We start from the raw sequence: 26,740 nt of genomic DNA, 5'->3' as shown, positions 1-26,740 counted from the left end.
CTCAGCAACACCTGTAATTACCCTGCCTTGTTATCCTAGCCATTCTAGTATTCTAGTGAAGTGGTATCTCACTGTGGTTTTGAATTGCATTTCCCTAATAACTAATAATGTCTAGCATCTCTTCATGGGTGATACAGAATGAACTGTGTCCCTCCAAATTTCGTATGTTAAAACTCTATAGCTCCTAATGTGACTATATTTGGAGATAGGCCTTTTAGGGAGGTAAGTAACATTAAATGCAGTCATAAAGGGGGCATGCCATGCGAGGACAATGAAAAGGCAGTCCTCTACAACCCAGTAAGAGGTCTCACCAGAAACCAACCCTGATGGAACCTTCATCTTGGACTTCCAGCCTCCAGAGCTGTAAAAAAAACAAACTCCTGTTGTTTAAGCCACCCAGATTAGGCTTCCACAGCAGCCCTAGCAGGCTGATGCAATAAGCTTACTGGCTATCTCTATATATTCTTTGGGAAAATGTCTATTCAAATCCTTTGCCTATTTTTCAGTTAGGTTATCTTTTATTGTTGAAATTTAAGAGTTCTTTATACTATATTCTAGATATAAGTCCCTAATCAGAGATATGATATGCAAATATTTCCTCCCATTCCATGGATTGTCTCTTCACTTTCTTGATGTTTCCTTTGAAACACAAAAGTTTTTAATTTTGATGAAGTCTAATTTATTCACTTCTTTGGTTGCTTCTACTTTGGGCGTCATATCTAAAAAACCACTGTCTAATCCAAGGTCACAAAGATTTACTCCTATTTTGTTCTAAGAGTTTTTTAGTTTTAGCTCTTGCATTTAGATCTGTGATCCATTTTGACTTAATATTTGTACACAGTATGTAGCAAAGGTCCCATTTCATTCTTTTGCATGTTGATATCCAATTGACTAAGCATTGTCCGTCTGGTTTTTTTTTTTAATTGTAGCTTTTTAAAAAATTGTTGTAAAATGGACATATAACATTACTGAACATTAAATTAGATGCACACCATAATGACTGAATATTTGTAAATACTGTCAGCACCATTTGTTGAAAAGACTATTCTTTCCCCATTGAACTGTGCTGAAGCTTTGTCAAAAATCAACTGACTTAAATGCAAGGGCTGAGGGAAGGTATAGTTCAGTGGTAGAACGTGTGCTTAGCATGCCTGAGGTCCTGGGTTCAATTCTTGGTAACTGCACTAGAAATAATAAGTAAATAAATAAACTTAACTTCTTCCCTCTCCAAAAAAAAAGATAAATAAATGCAAGGGATTATTCTTGAACTCTCAATTCTATTCCATCAGTCTACATGTCAATTCTTAAATCAGTAATAGACTATATTGATTACTGTAGCTTTGTGGTAAATTTTGAAATTGGAAAGTGTGACTCCTCCAACTTTGTTCTTCATTTTCAAACTGTTTTGGCAATTCTGGGTCCCTTGAATTTCCATATGAATTTTAAAATCAGTTTGCCAATTTCGGTAAAAAAGGCAACAGGATTTTAACAGGGATTACACTGCATCTGTCGATTAGTTTAAGGAACACCGTCATCTGTTAAAGGCTGAATCATTTCCCCCTAAAAGATATGCTGAAATCCTAATCCCCAACACCTCTGAATGTGACCGTATTTAGAAGCAGGGTCTTTGCAGATGTAATCAAGTTAAAATGAGGTCACATTTGATTAGGGTAGGCCCTAAATCCAATGACTGGTGTCCTTAGAAGGTCATGTAAAATCATCTTTCGATCATTTTCATTATAAAAGATTTTAGAATTTCCATGAGCTCAATTAACTTTCTTCTATGTCTCGTCAGGGTTCTTTCCTTATAGATGGCTAAACTACAAATGTTGGCTTGACAAAAATAAAATAGAGGGCTGAAGGACTGTTTACGTGGCTCTCAGTATCAAATAATCTCCCTAGAACTGTCTGAACTTGACTAATCAGAGATTGATTTGAATGCTTTTTAAAATAAAATTTGTATCCAGGAAAAAAAAAAAAGATCATATGAAGACAGAGGGACACAGAATCACAGGGAACAAGACCATGTGAAGACAGAGGCAGAGAAATGAGTAATGTATCTATAAGCCAAGGAGCACCAAGGACTGCCGGCAACCACCAGGAGTGGGGAGGGAGGCACAGAAAACATTCTCCCTCAGCCGCCAGAAGGATCCAACTCTGCCAACATCTTGATTTGGGACTTCTAGCTTCCAGAATGGTAAGAGAATGAATTTCTGTTGTTTTAAGCCACTCTGTGGTAATTTGTTATGGCAACCCTAGAAAACTAATACACCATCTAAACAGTATTAAATCTTCTCACCCATAAACGTGAAATGTCTTTCCGTTTATTTGGGTCATATTTAATTTCCTTCAACAATGATTTTATAGCTTTCAGTGTACAAATCTTATACTTCTTGGGCTTAAGTATTTTATTCTTTGTGATGCTATTGTAAATGAAATTGTTTTCTTAATTTTGTTTCCAAATTGTTCATTGCTAATGTACAGAAATATGACTGATTTTTCCATACCGATCGTGTATCCTACAACTATTGTTGAACTCATTTGTTAGTTCTAACATGTTTTTTGTGGATACCTTAATTTTCTATACACAAGATCATGTCACCTGTGAACAGAGATGGCTAAACTTCTTCCTTTCTCTTACTTCTTCCTCTTTTTTCTTCCCTTGCCTAACTGTGCCAGCTAGACCCTCTAGGACAATATGGAGGAAAAGTGGAAAGAGCAGACATTCTTGCTTTGTTTCTGATCTTAAAGGGAAAGATTCAGTCCTGTACCATTAAGAATGCTGTTAGCTGGGGGGTTTTCATAAATGCCCTTTATCAAACTGAAGAAGTTCCCTTCTGTTCCTAATTTAGTATTTTTATCACGAAGAATTTTGGATTTTGTCAAATGCTTTTTCTGTACCTCTTGATATGATCATGTGTATCCTTAAGATTTGAACACAATTAGAGCTAATTCTATAATTCGGTTCATAACTTAATGTTAATTATTCTTATTCCATATATAATGCCTCCCCTAAGGAACCTCAGGGTTAGTTTCTTTATGTACATGTCAGTAATAAAGCTCTGACAATTATTCAGTTTATCACTTTTTCTTTAAAATACTGTAAACATACTAATAAAGTGGCTATATTTTGGCCCCTACGGACAAATAAATAAAAGGGACAGGCCCAGTCTCCAAGAAACTCAAAACTCAGAGATTAAATAAATAACCATTTTAATGGATAATAAGAGACCTAAATAGACAAGTGTAGGCATATACCAGGGAGGGTGGAAGGAGAGAGGAGGTAAGCATAAAAGTTCAATATTTATAGAGAGGCGTTAATCCAGAGAAAGAGGGAGAAAAGAGGAAAGGGTATTCTGCACAGAAGGAGTGGTGCATGCAAAAGTTACAGAAGTGAGAAAGTGCACACAAATCTGTATTGCTGACAGGGATTACTGTGTGCGCAGGTGTCTGTGGCAAGAAAAGCTGTGGTACCAAGAGATTACACTGGAGATATGGGTCAGGAGAATTGTACTGTTATCCTTCCCATCCAGGGTAGACTGATATAGTCCAAAAGGAGCACAAAACTTTTTTGCTACACTTGCACCTAATACTTACATAATGTTTCCCGCTCCCTAAAGGGGAAAAAAGTGTACAGAACATTGCATCATCAATATATTCATATAAATACACACACACGCACACAAGCACACACTCGTCTGTTCTTATTTGTTTCCCTCCACCTTACCAACATATTCTGAATTTTCATCTACTAAGCGCTAGCTGTAAGGAGTCTTTGTTATATCATACTATTTGCTTTCTCTAAGGCTCTTTCTCCCATCTTCACTTGCCATTACTGAAAATTAAGAAATATCACCAACCTATTGCCACTTGGATACTGCACGACAATGTCATGGTCTTCATCAATGCCACAGACAGTTCCAGTTGTAGTTAAAGTCTCAAACATGCCATCAGTCCATCCTCCATGACCATGCTGCAAAGACTGTACAATTTCTAGGTCAAGATCTATATTGACCAGGTCACCAATCTGCAATCCACCAGGATTCCTGTTGCCATTCTGCTCACCTATAATTGCAGAGGGAGTTGACAAAGGAAAAGAAAAATCACAGCAGCAACATTCAACCGCATTGTTTTAAATAAGAAAAAGCCCCAGTTATTTTAGTTTTAGTTACCACCTAATCTTAAAATGTCTTGAGAATATACTGTGAGTATCAAATTCTAGAACGAGAGAGCTTTAAAAAAAGAAAGAAAACAAGTATCAGACTCAAAACAGAAACAACTTTTTAATTTATAACCATGACCGAACAGGAGCAGAATCTATAGAAGACTAGGCAACCTTCTATCAGAACACAAAGTTCTGGACACTGATAATATTCACCTTTCTGCCTGGATGACTTGTTGACTATTGCTCCATCAGAGCCAAGATAAATGACTAAAGAATATGAAAGAGAACCCTGGAATTTTTTTTCTCTGAAGTGCTTAGTATTATTTTTTACCAAAATGTTCTTGTGATTTTTGCCTACAGAGCATTTTAAAATATTTCAAAGTTCATTTCTGAGATTATTTCCAAAGCTACTTCTGGGATAAAGGATTCATGATCATAATACATTATGTTGGGAGATCCTAAATATGTATGTTGATTCTACACTTTTCTAGGAAAGGCAAGATACAAAACAAGAAAGTTTCAGAAAGCAAGAGAAAACAATGATCTGAGAAAATGATGATCTCATCAAAGCCATAAGTATTTCTTCTACAATCTCCTTTTTTAAAAAAACTAAGGTATGCTGCAAGAAAACAGCACTTTTTGATAATAAGGCAAATTAAATGATTTGGAAAGAGGAACACAGAGTTCATATGAGAAAGGAAAGCATTCAGAGACTAAAGGCTTAATCAGAAGAACGTGGTAAATGTTCAACTTGGCAACATGGAAGAATCTATAAAACAGAAGCAGTTTTGGTTTCCTTGTTCTTCTTTATTTCAATGATACATGAAATTATATTTATCATATTATCTTAATCTTGGAGCTATTCTTACATTTTCAAAGGAATTTTACAGAAATTCTGAAGACTATAAGCATTAAATTATCAGATCCTATTCTCAAGAGTGTAAGAGATGTAACACTGATAATCTAACACAAAATTTTCAACAATGTTAGTTTATGGTTAAAAGACAAAAGTTTCAAATATAGTATGCCCTATAAATGCTATATCAATTTTCAAGACACGACAACTCTTTTATGGTCTAAATAAATCATTAAAAAAGAACAAATGCTTTAAAACCAAAATAAAACCAAAAGAGGATCTCTTTAAATAGCTTTAATGGTAACTAATTTTTTTAAAGCCCAATTTAAACGCTCTTCTGATTCCATGAACTCTGACCCATTATTTAGTAATTTTCTCTAGTCTGCCAACTCACCTAGCACAGGGCAGTGATCTCTGTAGAAAGAACCTCCTTTGGCATCCTGGACACACTTCAGATCAGACTAAGAAAAAGAAAAGAAACCAGAAAAATCATGAAAACTTCAAGTATAGCTCAATACCTAAAAGAGGCAAAAATGTCCATTCAGAACCTATCGCAAGCAGAAGTCTAGAGTAACTCTGGATTAACAGTTCCACTAAACACTACTTTCAAAAACACCCATCAAAAACTATAAACCTGATGTTCAGATAGGTCATATTTTACCTTAATGTTCTTTTAAAGTTCAAAATTAAAATGCCTGTATCTTTACCATTGTAATATTTTCAAAAACACATGCTAAAAAAAAGGACTAAACCAAAAACCTTGTATTTCAAAAAGCACATAATATATTCCATTTTAAAGATACTTTTACAAAAAAAAAAAAAAACTCAACTCATTTGATCCTTCTGATCAAGTTTATGAAATATACAAGGCAGGTATTGACTCATTTTATAAAGGAAATTATCCAAAACTAAAAAGCCAGAAAGTAGAAAAAGATAGAACCAAATCCAGTCTTTTGATTCTTTGTCCAGTTAATTTCCTATTTATATCACCTTTAGTTCTTACTTTACCATAACTTGGTTAACTCAAGTTCCTTCCCACTTAGCTTTTATAAGAAATTATTTAAGTATCTGAATGGGAAGGCAGTTGTGGTATAATGAAAAGTACAGAAAATGTGAACTTAGAAGAATAACTTTGGGAGTTACTATGAAAATTCAGAAACAGATGTACCTAAAAGTGCTTAATGGTACCTGATATATATATATATGTATATATATATATATATATATATACACACACACATATATATTAAAGTGATCATTATATACTTATTCTATTAAGGAAAGGAACTCTTTTATACACACACACACACAAACAGAACTTAACTGTCTTTTACAGCCTCCTTTGCCACTAGAGCTCACATTTATTTCAATCCTAACCAAAGAAACATGGGTCAAATTGTTTTCATGTGATAATTTAACCTAGCAATTCCACTTCTAGGAATCTATTCCAAGGAAACCCATAACTGTACAAAGAGATATGCACAAGAATGCTTACTGAAACACTGCTTGAAACACTGGGAAAAAAACCCCACCTAGATACCCATCAACAGAAATCTCATTGTATAACCAAATGACATAACCATACAAAGCAGTACTTACTCAGCCACCAAAAAAGAATGGGATCAATCTAAGTACATACTACTTATTAAGTGCCTGAGTGCAGAGTACAGAAGGCTGCATTTGAAGCAAGTTAATTATCAGTTGGAATGCTACAAAAATCCAGTTTAAAAACAGGGAGAGGCATGAAGAAAATAATGGAAAACTCATAACCAATGCTATACAATTATAAAAACTGGCAAGTAAAGTATCTGTTTATAGAGTCCCAGAGCTTGCTCATATGTAAAAATGGAATAAATTATGGCAAAGGCACAGTGGGATATCTTTCTCTCACCTAATGAGCATAAAACAATTGGAGAAAAAATGAAATTTAAGAATTCTTTGAATGAAAAATGTATTCAAGATGGAAAGGATATAAAAGGCATTCATACTCTGGCATTAATATAATATTTAATTACACTCTATAAACAGCTGAGGTCAACAAGGATTCATGACATGCAGAAATACAGGGCGATCCATTGAATAAACTGCCATTAGTCTCTTTAAGCACTTAAGTAATTCACGATGTTTCTAGGTCAGTCATTTCCAATTATCAACACCATGCTTTAAAAATACAGGGGAAAAAACTCCTTAAAAATAATCTTAACACCTATTGTATTAAATTCTCACTTTACAGATGTTCCCTTCTATTGCATATTCATGATACAGATGGCTGTATTCTGACAAAAAGAGATGACAAAAGAAAAGAATGAACGAATACAATAAAGGCTATTTTTATTTCCCTTCTTTCACCCATCCAATATTTTCACCTTCTGTGGTTCTTACACCTACCATGCCCTCAAAGCCAACTCTGTAAAGGTTCTTAGCACCATTATCCCAGAGAACGTAGGCTGCGCTGTGTGGGCTCGATGCACTCCAGTCTTGGATTTCTGTCACCTAAGGAAATTTTTTGAGGGGGGAAAAAAAACAATTTAAGGGGAGAGATGGGGTTAGTTCTTTTAATTATACTTACATCTTAAAAAATTATTTCAGTTATAATCTTGTGTAACAGGATTATGAAAAATACTTATTTGCCAAATATATGTCACTTCTAACATATAATTGAATTATACAGACATTTTTCCAGAATATTATACAGTAATTTCTAAAACCACCACAGATGTAGCAACCTGTAATGAAAAAGCATATGTATATATAATATCTATATGTATAACTGAATCACTATGCTGTACACCAGAAACTAATACAACATTGTAAATCAACGATATTCAGTTAAATAAACAAACAAACAAACAAACCACGAGAGTAATTTTAAATTGGGAGGCTTAGTGATTATACAGTGATGAATTATCAGAAAATACAAAATTCAATACAAAATTTAAAATCTTTAAAGGGTCCCTTCTAACAACAGTGTATTCTTTTAAACCTATTATTTGATATAAAATTTTAAATCTTTGACTAAATACCCTGAACAATTCAAAAAAGGCCAGCTCTCCCGGCAGCTGAAAGCTGATAAGCATGGCCATGTTTAAAGAAGACTTGAGGGACTTGGCTCCTCCAGCAGTACCCTTCAGCTGCCCCCAAAAGCAAGCCATCTACTGTGCCTACAATGGAAACCTAGACACAATCTCTAGATCCCACATACCATCAGACTGATTCGTTAGCACATTTGACATTAAAAAAATAATAATAGTGGGGTTGCTATTGCTTAAGGGCCAAGAATCAACCACAAAAATGACACACAATGAGCACTAAACCTGGGTATTCTCAAGTGAACCAGTCTACAGCTCAGAATGGGAAGTTGCACACATGCAAAAGATTTAACTAAACATTTGAAAGATATTTCAAATTGTTAGCAAATGAGACCATTTATTCTTTTTAATTTTAAAATAAATTATACACTATAAAAATATAATATATGTAAACTTTAAAAAATAATTTTAAAAATGAAATGAATACCAGATTAAGAAAAACAATATTGCCAGTACTTTTCAAGTCCCCTGTGTGGTTCTCATCAATCCCACCTTTCTGCCTCCCAGCAGAGGTAACTACTATCCCTGAACATAGAGTCACTGTCAGGCTTTGCTTTATGATCTTCACAACTAATCACGGTATTACCTTACAAAGCAAGAGTTTCTAACACTCTAAAGTGAAACATGCAATTTTTAGCAAAAAATATCTTCTGATTCTAATATAATCAGATTCTATTTCATTTATTTTTAAAAATGCAATGCTAGATTAAATAAGTCTGTGATTTTATGAGGGGGACAAAAAAGCATTTGATCAACTGAAAAACAAAGATTATGAATTTTAATTAAATCAAATTCATCCTAAATTCATATTTCTTAGGATATAAGCAAGTTCATTACTCAAGTTCTGAATGACTAAATGAAAGTCCTTCAGTTGTTAATATGATCTGGTTTACTGAGGAGGAAATAAAGTGGAAGGCATAAGAAAATAACTACATTAATTTCACACTTCCAATTCTGATTAAGAAATATATGTGGAATGGCTGGCTGCTAAAACTATTAGGTAAATGGTTGCTAAGAAACTCTGTAAAGGATCAAACTGACAATACCTGTATCCACTGATCAATGTTAACACCACTAATAGCAGACTAATCAGACTTAATGTGCCTCTAGATGCAATGCAATGAAAATACACACCCCTGATGGGGTACTCTCGTCAAAATAAATTTGAACCTGAATCTAATCACATCTCTATGTCTAACAACTAGTTTATAAGAAATACAATAGTTAGAGGAACAACAAAGAATACCATAAAGAATCAATCAGCCAAATCCAAAGAACCTGCTTTCCTTAACAAATAAATGGCATTTTTTTTAATGTCAATAATTTTTGAAGTTGGGTGTTAGGTGTGTGGGAATTTGTTATACTATTCTTTCTATTCTGGTGTATGTTTGAAATTCTCCATAATAAAAAGTTTTTTTAAAAAGAAGAAAATGTATCTAGTGCACCTATATGAAACAATTAACACATATTCAAAAGCATTTGTAAAATGAAAACAGTCTTGAAATACTAATGTAGGTAGTTAAGAAACCCTTTAAGAATCCACTACACACTTCCACAGTGTCCTTACATCACGTCTGCCAAAGCCTGCACTTGACATGTTCATTTTTGTGTTAACACTGTTGTCACTATGCAAAAATCGTGTATACGCTGGCACATGGTGTGCCACAGGCTGAGTCAGTACTGCAACATCAGCCTGGGCTGGTATACACCCCTTAATATAGTTCATACCAGCTATATAGTTGGGTACATGTAGTAATGACAGTGGGCTGGGAATCTTGAACCTCAGTGGGAAAAAAAGGTAAGAAAAGAATACACTACACACTGTTCACATGGGTTACACAAGGGGATTGGAACAGAGCAGCCAGCATTAAAGGGAAAAGGAGGACTTTAAAACTGTCTTCATTCACACATACAGTCAAAAAGAATTAGACAATAAAAATTACATTTCAAACATGTGCTTAAACGATGTTACCCTGAAGACTACCTATTATACTTCGTTCCTTCACTCAGTCACATGTGCTAGATGGTTTCATTTATTTTGCCTCATTTTGTTCTTAAAATGGAACAAATATTAAACTGTAACAAGCCAAAGACGTAATACTGATGACTCAAAGCTTCAAGAATGCCATTCTTCATCCCCCTAAAAAGTGCCAATATAATAAAAAAAACCTAGAAAGTTCCATTTAGGAGGCTTCAGACTTCAGCAGCAACTGCTTTCAAAAGCTGATAAAATTTTTTCCAGCCTTCTGACTATATAATTAAGTGTGAGGAAAAATATAAAGTTAAAAAAATTTTTAGAATGAAAGTATTAAAAATTTACTTCTCATGCACTCTTTCAAAAGACGTTACTGGAATATGTGTACTCTACCAAAGCAATGAGTAAGCTAAGTACGATGATATAATGGGATACAGAAAACATGAGATCCAGCCAGGAAAGAGGCAAAGGAATCCATCAAAGGGAGCTTCCAGGATGACTGATGGGTACCAGGCATCAAGGGCAAGCAATGTGTCTAAACTGCAGCCAGGTGATTCACAGTCCAGACATCCTGAAGGCTCTTATCACCAAGACCCCTACCACTATTGCACCATTTTATTGACCTGAGGACACACTGCCTGAGTGAGCCTGACCCAAATTCTCAAGTATATGTGGCTTGCTGGACTATGTAATGATGAGGTTCCCACTCTCCCCTCCACCCCCAATTTCCTGCCACCTAAATCAGCTGAGGTCTCTCATCTCACCCCACAGAATATTCTATTATCTACTCCTAAAACTTTGAGATGGATTAAGGCAAGTTTAGAAGCAAAAAGTGCACAGTAATTCAAGCTATCCGACCATATTCCTGTCCAGTGCCCAGCACTGCTGCCCTGCCCTGATGTCCTGACTGTGTTGAGCCCTGTGTTTGCAAGGACTCACCAATAACTTTGCCTACTGACTACCCTAGAAGGACTCTTAAAAATTCCCAGAGAAGCGAGACAGGTTATTCAGAGACTCAATTCAGTTTTATTCTCCTAGGAGCTTTCATCTGAAAGAGGGAATTCTGCTTTGTCCATACAATAGCTAGATTTGTGCCTGGCACTTGCTTTCTCAAAAATTAAATCCTAAATGTTACAGGACACAGCACTAAGTCACACAAGAATAAAGAAAAGTAATGGAATAATGACAGCAGGGATCAGTTACCTTGCAGGGCTAGGAACTGGGAAAGGATAAACAGAAGGCTTTTAAGGACACTCATAACATTCTACTTTTTAATCTGTATGTTGGGAACAAAAGCTTACTTTGTAAAATTTTACTACTATTTTTTTAAACTTTAACATACTTTTTATATATCCTGTCGTGACACAGGGTTGCTCTAAATCGTTATGGAAGTTGTTCACTGCACAAAGGGCCTTGCCAAGGAGGAGAGTAGAGGCTGACCTCCATCCTGAGCTCGGCTTACCAAGACCTTTGGCATTGGGGCAAGGCTGTTCCCACTCACAAAGGGGCACCTCTTCTCCACATGTCCCCATAACACCCTACTCATCTAGGGGTGGAGCCTTTCCCAAATTCACACTATTTTTTTCTTTTTAAAAATGTGCTTCTCAAACTTTAACGTGCACCTAAATAACTTAGGGATCTTGTTAAAATGAAGATCCTAATTTACAAAGTCTAGGTGGAAGGGAACCTATTACCTATTAAACTGCTAACAAGCTATCAGGTGCACCAATACTCTGGTCCAGAGGCCACACTATAGTTACACAATTTAGATTTATATTTTTGGATGTCTATCTCCCCTAATTAGAATATAGATTTCAGGAGAGTAGGAACTTTGCCTCTTTTGTTTATTCCTATAACGCTCATGCTTGGAATAGAATCCTGCACATAGTGAAATAAGTATTTACTAAATTAAAAAAAAAGCCTTGCTTCCTTAGTAAAAATCAAAGTACTTAAAATATAAAGGCTAAAATGTTTGACTTCCAAACATTAAAATTAGACCTTATTACTTAAAGTGAAATCAATATAACAATACATCTATTTAACAAAACATTTAAAAATCTTAAAGAAAATCTATATAGTTCCAAGTTGTATAAGAGGCTTCTGAGTTCCTAGGAAGAGTTCCTCAAATGACACAAACTTTAAAATTATCATTCCTTAATGCTAGAAACAATTTTTTAAAGCAGGTAACAGTGGAACTGATAGTGATTGATAACTAAGTCTCAAATGTGAAATGTTATTCATTTCAGTGCATCTAGCATAACACAGAGAATATACATTCAATACTGGCTGATTGACTGAATCAATGAATGCATAATCAGTAAAGGTAACATGAAATCCAAAATAAATAAAACAACCCACTTACCCTACTACCTCTGGCTATCCCACCCTGTTAAAGAAGCTCCGCAAAATTCCCCTCAGAATAACTGACCTCCAGACATCTCTACATGTCACCTGAGGAGGGTGAAGAGTTAGGTGGACTGGATAACAAAGTAGCTGCCTATTACGCCTAAGAAATGGGCCTTTGAGGGAAGGGAATATAAAACAAGTAAATTCAAATGAAATTTTAATAACAAGAAAGTCAAGAGCATAAGCTACTGCTTAGGGAGAGTTGGCCTGAACAGGGTGTTCAGAAAGGCATTCTGGACAACAAAATGGCGATACAAAAAAAGGTGGAAAGGAAGCATCTACCGAACAATCTTCTCACTGAATGCCAATATTTACAACAGAGCAGGAATAATCTTTTTTCCCCCAGGAAAAGAAAATGAAAACTTAAAAACTGTTGTTGGCATAAAAAAAAAAAATGGGCCAGGAAATTCAGTTATAGTAGTCATAAAAACCTACTGAACATACAATATTCTAGAACAACATGATGAATTAAAAACAAAAGTTTACCTTTCCCCTCCGTCCATTCCCTCCGTCCTGATCTTCCCACTGCCAGTCCACTCCTCGCACCACTCTGGCACCTGCAAAGATCCCTCTGGCTGTAATCTTCTTAGATTTTCTACGAGACTCTAACAGAACCCTAAAAATAAAATTATTTATTTTAAATTTATATAAAAATAGGTAACAAAAAATTATTATTTAAAACAAGATTAGAGAAAAAGATTTTGAAAAAATAAAAGATTCTTCTTTGTTCTGGTTAACACCATAAGAGCATGTTACAGGAATTATCTTCCACATTCCATAAGTTACGATGATGAAGACAGTAGTAACTAGAATAACAACAGCTAATATCTACTCAGCTTTTCCTATACATAAAAGCACTTACAGAGGTACAAACTCTGTTATATTCCTTAAGATGAAGGTATTGTTATACTATTTTACAAATGAGGAAACTGAGTCCCAAAGAGGTAAGTAATTTGTCCAAGGTCACAAAAGTTACATTGAAAAGGAATCAACATATGAACCCAGTCTCCCCACTTCAGGGTATCACTAGACTCTTCACCACTTCAGAGATGGCAAACTCAAACCCCTACAACTGTCAGGCAAGTACTATAAACTGGGGCCTGAGAAAGCACCACAGCAAAGACAAACGGCAAAGGGCAGTTGACCTGAGGCTGAAAAAGACAACCGGGAGTGGTAGGGACTTTGCTCAACTCAAGAGTATGATTTGTCTAAAGGGTGCAGGTGCCCCTGTGCTTCAGCCCACTGTTGCCGGGAACAAACGCAGGCCCTTGGGGGGGGGGGGATTGCTAAGAATTCATAAACTTGATTTTCCTGTGAAATTACCTGGTTTTAAAAGGTTAGCAATTCTTCGAAAATTTCCAGCACTGTGTATGTCAAGTAAGATAAATCTGAGGCCTGGATTTGGCACTACAGTGTCTCCAAAGTAGTACATACCTACAAAAGACTATGGACCTTGAAAAAGATTCTATACCCAATTATCTAGACCAGCGTGGTTCTCCAAGGCCTTCTGTCTCTTATTCTTCCATATCCTCATTTCTAAAACCTAGTAAGATCTGGGTTTTTTTTCCCCTTTGTTCTACTTTAATCTCATTATTCTATTTATTTTCAGAATGTCTTTACTATACCCTAACTTTATAAAATGTAAGCAAAATACAAAAATACACCAGAAATTGTAAACTGACTATACTTCAATAAAAAAATAAATTTTAAAAAAGACAAAAATAATTTGTTGAAAATTGTTTACTTAATAAGTGGCAGGACCAGGATTTGAACTAGGACAGTCTGACACCAAAATCTTTTTTTTCTATTATTCCTGTTGTCTCCCTATCACTGACTTGACTCGCTCCAATGCATTATTCATATCTATATGAGCATACTCAGTCACCTGAGACTCTGCACACATCCGCAATTACCACTTCTCTCTCTTTGCTCTTAAGACACTTAATACCTTTATACAGTCTGAAACATAACATGATAATTACTGTTGATCAAATAATCCCTTAACTTGTAAACTTCTTATTTACACCATATACTCCTCGCTTACACCAAATACCACTTTAATTTATCTTCAAATTCACACAAGTATAGCCTAAATGCTCCATAGTCTTAATAAATATGTCTTGATTCAATAAATGGGCTCTAGTGTTCATCAGGTAGCAATTAAAAGGATAGAATGCATAGTGAGAAGAAAACAATCAGCTTCTCTTGGGCTGCCTTGCATTTCCCAGTAGTGCCAAGTCTCCAGACTATCTTGGAAAAATACATGTAGCTCCACCTTCATAGAGCTCTCTTCTCACTGTATGTTAGGCTTGGTCCGCATCCAGCCTGCAATCTGCTACTTCTTGACTAAATCAGCTGTCAGAAGCTATTTCCTAATCCTATTTTTAAGGCTGAATAGTATAAAAAAATTTAATAGAAACATGGAATTATAATGAAAGGAAAAACTGATTCTCATACCGCTCACTTCCCGGTGTAGTAATTCTATAAAAGCGATGCCTTAAATGATGTTTATCTCCATGATAACAAACTGTGCACAAATCATAATTTGTACACTCCGCACATTTCCATCGAATGCCAATGATGGGCTGTTGGCGGCAGGTATCACACATCGTTCCATCATGCTTGATGCCTATTAAAACAAGGATACATGCTTATTTGAATATTATTCCCTAAGGGAAAAAACAAGAACACATGTTAAAAGTATTTCAATAAAGCAGGAAATAACATTTCAAATGTACCATATAGTTTCAAGATAACAGATTGCAAATACTTTAATCAGTACAAATTACAGACTAAACATTTTCTATCTCTTCTTTTTTCATCAGTATAGACAGTGACAACTTTTTCCCCATCAACAATAAACTTCAGACAACGATAGGCAAGCAAATTTCCCAGTTTAATGGGAAATAATATACTACGATTGGGTTTGTTGTGTTTTTTTCTCCCTCCTTGAGGAACAAGAAGTAATAAACTCTAGAAAAAAGTAACTAAATTACATTTTACATATAATACATGTGCACAAAAAAACAGAAATATAAGCCCCGAAATGTGCTGATGAGATTGCCCTTTGTGGTTTTCCAAGTTTTCTACACTGAGTGTTTATTAATTCTAGGAAGCAGTTGGGTGAGTAGGGGTATTTAATATGTAGTATAAACATCAGAAATGCTGGTATATGTCACTTATAGTTAAAATAAAAGCTAAAAATAAACAAAACCATGAGGAACTCAAAGCAAGCATTTACAGAAACCAAGTTTCAAAGTTACTTTAAATGTGGGTAACTGCTACTCAGAAATTTTTATTTCCTTTAACCCTTACCCTAACTGAGCTATTTCATGCTTATGAAAAAGAAAAAAATATATATATATATACCTGCTCTAAGTACACTCCTCATTGCCACGTGCCTGAAGTTAGAGTCTAATTTGTCTTACCACAGGAAAGCACCATGGCCAAAAACATCATAATATCAAACAGCAGTAACAGTAAATGTCCACATGGTGGTTAAGTTTCTGAACAAGGTCTAAAATAGGTCTCCTATGTCATCACAAAAAGTCAAATGCACTAAACAAATCAGTATCCACTATACACTAAGAGGTATATCCTAAACTATCTGGACAGCTCTTCAAATGAGTGTTGATTGATGAAAGGCATACGGAAAATGTATCCCAACCTCCCCACCAGACCAGAAAAAGAAAAGTCCACTTTTCAGCTACTCCTCTAGTTATATCTTTTTCATCTCTAAGTTCATTTTCCACAAAGTACAACAATAACAATATTCATGAGCTCATAATCTGAGTACAAGCTTTCTTTATAAGGAACAATTTAAACACACAATAACTGGTTTAAAAAAAAAACTTCTACAATTCATGGTTTTAAAGAATACTTCAGGAAAACCATTAATGCACACAAAGCACATCCAAATCCTTTCTTGGTTCCCACAGTTCAAATGCCAATAAAGTTACTGAACAGCTGTGAAACAGACTAATGCTGAGAACTGGAAAAAGTACACAAAGCAACCCTGTCCACTACCAAATCGAGTAGTACAGAATTTTTAATAAGAATGCAATTAATTGACTTTAAAACAAAAGTTGCTATTTAAAGAAAACACGTAACAGGAGAAAGAGCATTAAATGAACATGGCCAACATTTTATTGATCTCTCACTTTGGTAGCTTTTCGTTTCCCCTGACCACAGCAACCCAATTCATTCTCAACTAAAACCATTCCCCACCAGGAGTCTAAACCTCCTTAAGCCTTGGCAAGAGCTATTCCTTAAAATTTTTATTTCATAAAACTTAATTCCCTAACTAAACCCATTAATGCTTTTTCCCCTTCCTATAGAACACCATATTACCCTAGAGAGTTAATGCTCTTTCCCTCTGCTAAGCTTTATGAAGACATCTGCCACCGTTAAATGAACCAACTGATGATAGCTTTTGACTCATTCTAATACTCAAATGACCATCTGCTCTACGTTTTCATGCCGTCTCGCCTAAATTCAATAACTTACAGAATTTACATAGCTTAAGTCTTTTTGTTGGGAAATTTTATGTGAACAGTAAAACATGTTAGTCGAGATCAATAACCACAAGTGCTTAAGGGAGCCAAGGAAAGCAGCTCAAATTCACAAAGCACTGATTTATTTAAGTAAAATGTTAAATTTTTAGAGAGAAAAGATGACTGAGAGACGGTTCTCACTACAAGCAGTTCATTATATGAAGCACTTCTGCATAGAATAAGAATATTTAAATTACAACAGCAAAAGAAAAACTAAACAATATAAATGTTCATTAACAAAGGGGTGAAGACATCATTAGGTATACAATGGATTCCTAAAATGAATGTTCAAGAGCCACATAATTCAACATGGATGAATCCTTCAACCATAATGCTGAATGTTAAAATTATATAAGAATTTAAAATGTTGCAAATAAAGTACTATATATTATTTGCAGATATATACAACATAGCACAAATGTAAAGAAATGCATGGGAATTACTAATTTCTATATAGCAGTTACCTTAGGAGAGGAAGGAAATGAAATTGGGAAGAGGTACACAGAATGTTTCAAACTTATTAGCAACGCTTTGTTTCTAGATAGGTTCACATGTATTTATTAATCACTTACCTACTTAGATATCTTAAATACTATACAATAAATTTTTAAACTTTTTTAAAATAAAAAATAAACATTTGTAGTAGACCAGTATAGCATCTAGTTAATCCTCTAATTTTTCCCCTAATTAAAAGATTTCACCTAACATTTCAATAATTTGCAAGTCATTAACCAATGTCTAAATGCAATTATTTATTGTGGCATAACTGTTTGCTGATGTCATTAAACCAACCAAGAATTCCTATTTCTGATTTATGGATCCATTGAACTTTAACACCAAATCAATGTGACAAAAGTTTACAGAGATTAAAGAGGGTTAAGCAAGTAGAGTATGCGACTTATTCTCCCTGAACCATCAAAGTACTTACTGGTTTAGAAACTGGCTGAAGTGTTAATTAAAATTCCTCACGAGGGTGAGACCTTTGTGACCTGTCAGCTGACTGGTATGTGCCACATCCCTTACTCTTGAGAAACAGTAAGTTAATGAAAATTGGACTGTTATTATTAATAATACTAGTCACTATTTAAATCAGTATCAAGCCAGGCGCTTCACATACATTTTATTTAACCTTCTCAACAATACTAAAAGGTAGACATTATTATCCTCACTTATAGACAAAGAAACTGAGCCTATGAAGTCACACATTAGTAAGGTCAAACCCATGTGAGTCTCATAACAAAGCTTGGCCTCTCACATTCTCCACTCCAACCAGGGTTTTTTCCCTACTTAGCTCTGATATTATTTGAAGAATAATTACACATCTAGGGCATCATGTTCCCCATTCAACCTACTGGATTCAAAATATCAGTTATTAAATCCTATTCTAATATTCAAATCAATCTCAAAGAGATCTATTTTAAAAAGTGAAAAGATTATCTATTTCTTAGTTAATTTCAATAATGTAGTAGAATGAAACACCATCTACTTCCAAGAGTTAAGGAAATGTCTTTGAAAGTGTCTCACCCAAATTCTTTTTTTTTTTTAACATTTTTTATTGACTTATAATAATTTTACAATGTTGTTCACCCAAATTCTAAAACTCTCTTTTCGTATCTTTTTTGTTAGAAGTAATTCTCTCATCTATTTTTGCAGCCTCTGCTACTCTATTATAAGCCTGCATAATAAAATTACAATCATGTCTCATATAGTTCAAACAAAAGAAACAAGGTGTCAAATTAGGCATACAACTGGCAATTTTAGTAATATATTTGTTATTTTTAGACCTTGTTACACAAAGGTAGAAAATTAATGAGGTCATGATATACAGAAATCTGTTACATTTCTATACACTAACACTAAAGTATCAGAAAGAGAAATAGTAAACTGGTGAAGTGACTATAGAAATCAGTATGGAGGCCCCTCAAAAAATTAAAAATAGAACTACGATATGATATAGCAATTTCACTCCTAGATATTTTTCCAAAGAAAACAAAAACATTAATTAAAAAAGATAAATGCACCCTAGTTATCATTTCAGCATTATTCAAATTATCCAAGATATGGAAGCACCCTATGTGTCCATGAATAGATGAATGGTTCAAGAAGATATAGTAGATTCACACAATGGAATATTACTTGTCCATAAAAAGTAATGAAATCTTGCCATTGCAACGTGGATGGACCTAGAGGGAATTATGCTAAACGAAATAAATCAAAGACAAATGTTGTATGATTTCACATATATGTGAATTCTAAAAAAAAAAAAAAAAAAAAGAACATAATGAAACAGTCATAGATACAATTCACTTTTAAAAATATGATAAATTATCATAATTTTATGAGATTTCATGCAAAAGAATAGTGAGATAAATTCTGCTATACCAAAAAAATAATAATGTGGTCAAACAAAAATGTGCTTATCCACTTAATTTTTTTTTCCTGCTAGCAGATAAAAATTCATTATTTCATTTTAGAAGCAAAACATCTATCTGCATACCTTGACCTACTCCAACTTCATTTTACACATGAAGAATTAAGGCTTTTTAAGACTAATGTTATAAGTGGGGGGGGACTGACAAAACTGGATTTGAATCTCCACCATCAAATACTTCTAAAATCTTAGGCTAATTAGTTCTCATAGTCTGTTTTCTCATCAGTAAAGCTACTTAGTTAGATTAAGTAAGATAAAGTATGTAGAATATTTAGCATAGTTCTTGATGCCTAACAGGAAGTCAGTAAATGTTAGTCCAATTCCGCTAGTTAACAAGCTCATGTGAGAAAATCTAAAATGAACAAATACTGATTTCCCAACTAAGGGAAACTTAGTACTACTCCACTTTTCCATTATTCCATGAAAAGAGATCGGGAGAGAGGTGTGAGCAAGGCATTAGAACATAAAATATTACAATCTCAAGCTTTTATGGTTCATTATCACTAAGGCCTGCAAAACTCCCAGAATTCAAATAATGATTTTTTTTTAAATATTAAAAAGTTTCCACCCATTTCTTGCTTTCTTTAGAAACAAATTTATCATTAGGAGGATAAATCCACCCCAGGAGAAAACTCAACCAAAGGAAGCATCTACAAAAGTAAATATGCTTTAAAAAGTACTCCACAGCCAAAAATGAGGGTCTGGACTACCTGCTGTGTTCCATTATCTCCTCCATGAATCTGAACCCCACCTTATCCTAGCTGTGTTCTACAAGTTCATTTATAAGCCAGTTTTTCAGAATTCAGAACCATTTCCCCGTCTCTAAACAAAGTTTTAAAGATAACTCAGGTACCAGACTATTTCACAAGAACCTACTTACACAGAGCTAACCTAGGAGCAAAGATAAAAATTGTTGCTATGTTCCTAGTGCCGTCTGAAGAGAAAGTTTAATTGTTGTAATGCAAAGATGATGGTAAAAAAAAAAAAAAAAGGTAAGCTCAACTGGTACAGGGACACATGAAAGTGAGTGAAGAAATGGGCTTAGGAGATAAGGAGGAACGTTCTAAAAAAGCCACTTCCTATAGATATTCAAAATGAATAAGCTCCTGCTTGATGAGTTAGTGCAATGGTTTCCAAAGAGAGGTACGTGACCCAGGAAACACAGAAGACGATCTCTGAAATGCGAGAGATAAGCTCACAATCTCTTACTTATAGTTCCAAAATCCTGAAAATCAAGTTTTCTATTAACCTGCAGCAAACTCACCTGAACAAGAGGCTACGTACAGTATGAAGTCTGCATCTAGCCCCTCAGTATAATCATTCATATGCCTCCACAGAAGGTCTGCTGTACCTGATGACAGGGTGCTGCTGTGGACCTGCAAGTGGGTGTTGTGGACTATGTGGCAAACACAGCACATCAGGGCTCCAAAACCCACAAGTTTATAAACTCAGCCCCAAACACTCTGAATAAAGGGTTGTGGACTTCCATTAAAACTTACATTTATTTTTTTTTTCCCCTAAAAATCTAAGACTGAAATTAGGTTACGAATTGTACATTAGTCAGCTGATAGTAGCACCCACAGCGGGTCCCTACAAAAAAATGGCACATCACACATGACGTACAAGGTGTACTGAGGCTGTGTGAGTTTGAGAGTTTGAGGGCCCAACATTGCTGCTCACTTGTGGCACATTAAGACATGCTGCAGCTTTTTTGTGCCCTTGTTAAGCAGACTTGTGGAGTGTGTCCTAATGATACAAAACAACATGTGGCTGATTATCTTGAGTACTTAAGAGTCAAAATTAAGAACGAGTTGTGTATTTTTTTTTATAAAATAAATGTTTCCAAATTGCACACCTTTTCTGGAGTGAAAAGTTATGCTCCCTAAAAGACGTATTTTTTAAATTATACTCATTTAATCTACCCCTTCCAGGTAATGGTAATGTCTGACAACAAGTAAGAAAATAAATGCTGTCCAAAAGAAACTGCGGTTAGCAATGTGAAAATTGACATCTGGAGATACTTCTACCATTATATGGTCTTTAATGCTGAAATGATGTGTATCACAATAAACTGTAATATCTGCATCTATAAAAGAAAGTTATTTTATTTCATTTTAAACTCAGTGGATTTTGAATTCACTTATTCAAAATATAAACGTGAAACACCTTCAATTCATTTGTAAGAAATTATTAGCATCAGAAAGGATAGAAAATTACCAGCTAAATTTCAATAAAAAGCTTTACCTAACTGGTAAATGGGACAGAAAAATAAGATTGAGATTTAGGAAACACACTATATTAATCAGGGTCCAGTCAGGAAACAGAAACCACACCAATCTACCACTTCTAAAAATGGCGAAACAGTGAAATAGGATTATTAAAATGTAAGAGGCTTACAGGAGGGGTCCCATAGGGCTGGAATCCAGACCTTTAGAAAGGGCTTGTGACTGGCAGGTGCTAGTGTCATTTGGAGGACAGAGGGAGGAACCCCGCACATCAAGCTACTTCTGATGGTGTTGGAAATAAGCAATAATTAAATACTAATACTGAAATTCTGCTCAGTGAGATGATACCTACAGGAAGAGCAAATCCCTCCCCATTCCCAAAGCCTTCCAGTCTCTATTCAGCGCCCCTTATTGGTAGAGCCAACAGGGATCCAGCTGGCAAAGGAAAAACCATGTGCAGAGTCCCAGCCCAGCCTGAGGGGGAGGAGTACAGAGGTGAAGATGAAGCCAAGAGACAACAGCTTAATAACCAGCATACACTCATCAGAATGCACTTCTCTTTGGATCTACTGTCTTTATGAGGTCTCCTGAAAGCTATAGCATCCAGCAAAATCAAGAATGGAAACAAAATGAATTTAGAATCACACTCAATTTACTAACATACTAAATCAAGGTTTTCAAAAACAATGAACAAAAAGCCCAGTAAAAAAAAAAAAAAAAAGTTCTGGCCACCCTGAGGTTAGATCCTTTCAGTCTGCTTATCCTTTCTCGACATATATTTTTCCACAAAAAAAAAATTTTAGTCTTCTTTCAAACTTACACAAAAAGCATAAACTCATCTACAGTATCTCTTTGAAATCTACTTTTTCACTCACCATATACTTGATAAATATAGGCTAATCTTTCATTTTAACTGCTAACATTTTATTGTATGGGACTCACGCAACATAATATACTCATAACTTTACATGTAAATTTTCAGTAGTTTTCAAATTATTGCTTTTACAAATACTACAATGAATTTCTTTATACATATCGCCTTATGGTTGTGTGCTTGAGAATCTCACGGATATAACACTTAGAGGTAAATTTTCTCAATTGCAGGATACATACATTTTTGAAGTTTACAAGATGTTGCCAAACTGCTTCTCAAACTGGCTGTACCAATTTACAATTCCACCAATAACTTGAGAGCTCTGACTTCGCCATATTCTTTATCAGTACATACTCTTTTTAGACTTTTAATTTTTATCAATCTGAATGAGGTGAAATTTTTTTTGTAATTTGTATCTCCCAAGTGAGCTTGAGTTAGCTATATGATTAGTTATTAACTCTTTACTATTAATGTCAAATTAAATTTTCAAAGCTAGAGGAAAAGTTATATTTAAATTGATCTAATTCATTAACTTCATAGGTAAAACAGAAAGCTAGCTAGCTGGCTTCTAGCTTCTAATCGAAAATTTTCTCCCACACCAGGCAATGTAATTATGTTGCCCCTGACCACAAACATAAAAACATAAATATTAATAGGCCAATTTTTCTCATAAAACAAAAGAAGCTTTATAAACAAAGTGAGATTTCAGTAATTTGAATGTTGGGTAAGATCCGATAGTTGAGTAGACATGACCAAGTCATATCTTTTGTCAAGGGCAGAGCTTGGCCTCAGGAGTACAGGATGACTGGCATCTTGAGCCACTGTTTGGAACAAAGAAAATATAAAAGATTAAGAACCCCAATAAAGTAAAAAAAAAATACCATGACAGTAAAGGCTGACGAGCTGGAGCTGGAGAATCTGACAGCCTCATGTGCAACTCAATTACTTGCTTTGACAGCAAAAACTCTTTCACAGGACCTATATGTTTTCCTAAAGGAAGCTAAATATAATTAGATACAACAAACTACTTGTTACATACTGGATACACACACAGAAAAACCACTGAAGTCCAACAACAGTGTTAAGTTACTCAAATAACCATACCACGGAGCAGAGTAAGTTATTTTAATTTCCTAATCAATTTTTCCTCAGGAGTATTAGTACAAATGGTGATCATTTCTGAACTACTACACTATGAGTGGAGGAGAGAATGAAGGGGAAAAGCAATGACCTGACTCTTCATCCCTACATCTGCCATTCACCAGCTCCATGACTAGACCAGACTTCAGCTCTCCAAGCCTGTTTCCTTTTACCTGTTTCAGGATAATATCTATCTAACCACAGATCAAATGAATCCAAACCTCTTTGAAAAGAGCATTTTATTCAGAAAATATTCATCTAGAGCCATAGTTTTGCTAGAAAATGGAGATATAAGGAAAACACACCCACATTCCTTCCCATCAGACTAATAATCTCATGCAAAAGACAATTACACACAGCATGCCTGTGGCAGGAGGCAGAAGCACAGAGAGCACTGCGCTCACACTGCCTAGCAATTAAAGGTTGAGGAGAGACCCTGGTGGGTCGCTACTCAGAAACACATCCAAAAAGAAGTATCTAATCCAACCAGAGGGATAAAGCAGTAAAGTTTAGAACCAGAATATATAGTAAGACATCATTGCATTTGTAAACAAATACATGTATTAGAAAGCTGTTTCATGTTCCTTTATTTCTCCCCCTTCTCTCCACCCAGTAACGTCCATCTCTAAAACTGAAGACATATATTACTGACAAACAATGAAGCCTTGGAATCAGCTGAGGGGAAAAGAAGACAACAGAGAGCCTGGACATCTCAACAGACAAGCAATCACTTAGCATCCTGCAATTCAAAGTGTGTCCATAAGCCAGCATCATCTGCATCACCTGGGAGCTTTTAGAACTACTCTTGCTGAATCCCATACCTACTGAACCAGAATTTGCATTTTTAAAGGTTCCCAGGTAATCTGTGTCTGTTTGAGAAGTACTGATAAAAAGGGTAACTATTTCTTGAGATCTTCAAGTTCATTTCTTGAGGTCCTCAGTCTCAAGCTGCAATCTACAGGCAGTATTAAAACTAGATGGACTGTCATCATTTAAAATATTGTTTCAGCAGACGAAGATAAAAAGGAAAAGACATTCTACCTAAGTCTTTAAAATAGATAGGATCTATAGGAAACAGATGCCACTAGTAAGAAACATCTCACAATATCTCCTTTCCAGGTCTGGCATCCTATTCCCCAAACATTGTTTCCACAAGTCCTGTTTTTTTTCCCCCTCTAAGGCTCTGTCCCCTGACAATACTCTTTTCTCCTGTACTTTTGGAAACAGATCAGAAGAGAAATAGGGGGCCTCAGAAAGGAAAAGCTGAGGATTATAAATCTATTTCATTTTTTATCCAGGGTGAGCATTTCTAGACCTTCAACTGAATACTAATATCTAAGGAGTTGGCCCACATGTGACCTAAGAAGCACTCTTTGCTAGTGATGGAAGAAAAGGACAAAGAACTGTCCCCTAAACAGTATGGACCAACAATACTAGAAGCTAGTTGTGAATAAACCTAACCATCTATATCCCCAACTTTTTTAAGTTGTTTTTTTTTTTTAAATGGAGGTACTGGGGATTGAACCCAGGACCTCATGCATGCTAAGCAGGCACTCTAACACTGACCCTCACCCCTACCCCTAACTTTTGTTATCCATAAACAAGAGGGTAAAAAGAACCTTAACAGGAAACTCAAATTCATTTTCTCCACTCTTTCTCTGGTAACAATACAACACTGTACCAAAGTGACCAAAAAACAAGTATTAAGTAAAAACACCTTTCTCCCCAAATCCTGTAAAATCAGTACTAAATGGTAAAAGGTCAACTATGCCTACTTAATTACAGACTTCACAAAATTAACCCCAAACTAATTCAACAATAACATACGTATTTCCACAATCTTCTTGGTCACTACAAATTAACCAAATATATCTGGATACAAGTTGTATCATTCAAATATATACCCAATGCTCCTCTTCTCAAGGCCTGACTATCCTAGACCATAAAACCAAACTTATGTGTCACCTGAAAGAAAAAATAAAGCTTATGTGCCAAAATATTACAGACTCCACGTACAACCCTCGGACAAAATCTCCAACAGACAGTAAAGTAGTATCAAAAAGATTCAAAATGACTGAACCACTCCAAAATCCTTAACTCTCAGAGACGTTTCACAGAATTTTATTTTAAAGGTTACCCATTCCTTAATTCCCAAACAGACTGCAATAAATTACCTGTTCATAAAATGTGGGTATACGTAAGGAACAAAGAATGAATAATCAAAGAGAACCTCAGTTGTCCCAGTAAATATTATAAGACTTTTTAAAATTAACTATGAAATTTAAGAACACAAAAAGCATAAAAATACAACAAACACCTATGCACCCACCACCCAGTTTAAGACATAAAACTTAACAAAATTGTTACAGCCCCTGGGGTACTTCTGTCAACTACACTCCACTTCCTTCCACATAGAGATATTCACTCCCTCAATTGTGGCATTTATTATTACTTTCTTGGTGTACTTTTACTACACGTGTACATATCCCTAAACCAATGAGTATCAATCAGGGGGCAATTTTGCCCCTCAGGGGAGACCTGGCGATGTCTGAAAATATTCTGGGTTATCATGACTGCAGCCAGTGAGCAGAGGCCAAGGATGCTGGCCCCACTGCACAGGACAGCCCCCTCCAACAAAGAATCACCTAATAAGTCATCAGTCCAAAATAGCAATAGTGCCAAAACTGAGAAATCCTAAACACTAAACAGTACTGTTCTACACTTTAACATACCACAGGTTTTCTTTTTGAAGAAACTTTATTTTCTTGCTCTATTTGCTTAACATTAATTTTCTCTGAAGTGCTTTTAAAATGTCTGCTAACTGAATCAGATGAACAAGATGAATTGCTAAACACAATAATATGTAAAATTACCTTGTAAATTAAACTATGATTTTAAAGCCGCTGAAAAATATCTGTTTTTAAAAAGATAATAAAACTATTTATATAACAGATATACTCCATTCTCTAAAACATGCAGACAACGTTAATATTCCTTCAAGAATTGCTGTAGTACAGGATTTATTG

At 35.1% G+C, this 26,740-nt stretch overlaps 1 protein-coding gene across 1 annotated transcript in view; it reads right to left on the bottom strand.

Annotated features, from left to right (window-relative positions):
• MIB1 (MIB E3 ubiquitin protein ligase 1) overlaps positions 1–26,740 on the bottom strand; it is a 93,739-nt gene that overhangs the window by 64,417 nt on the left and 2,582 nt on the right. Inside the window, exons 2-6 of the mRNA XM_010958051.3 lie at positions 14,949–15,120; positions 12,978–13,107; positions 7,410–7,514; positions 5,416–5,482; positions 3,861–4,065 (exon numbers count right to left, since the gene is read on the bottom strand). Coding sequence (XP_010956353.2) covers positions 3,861–4,065; positions 5,416–5,482; positions 7,410–7,514; positions 12,978–13,107; positions 14,949–15,120 — 679 coding nt within the window. The remainder of the gene's footprint in view (positions 1–3,860; positions 4,066–5,415; positions 5,483–7,409; positions 7,515–12,977; positions 13,108–14,948; positions 15,121–26,740) is intronic.

This window comes from Camelus bactrianus, chromosome 24, assembly GCF_048773025.1.
Source record: "Camelus bactrianus isolate YW-2024 breed Bactrian camel chromosome 24, ASM4877302v1, whole genome shotgun sequence".
In the NCBI taxonomy this organism is placed as follows: Eukaryota; Metazoa; Chordata; class Mammalia; order Artiodactyla; family Camelidae; genus Camelus; species Camelus bactrianus.
The sequence above is the reverse complement of the archived record's forward strand: the minus strand, read 5'-3'. Positions and strand labels throughout refer to the sequence as shown.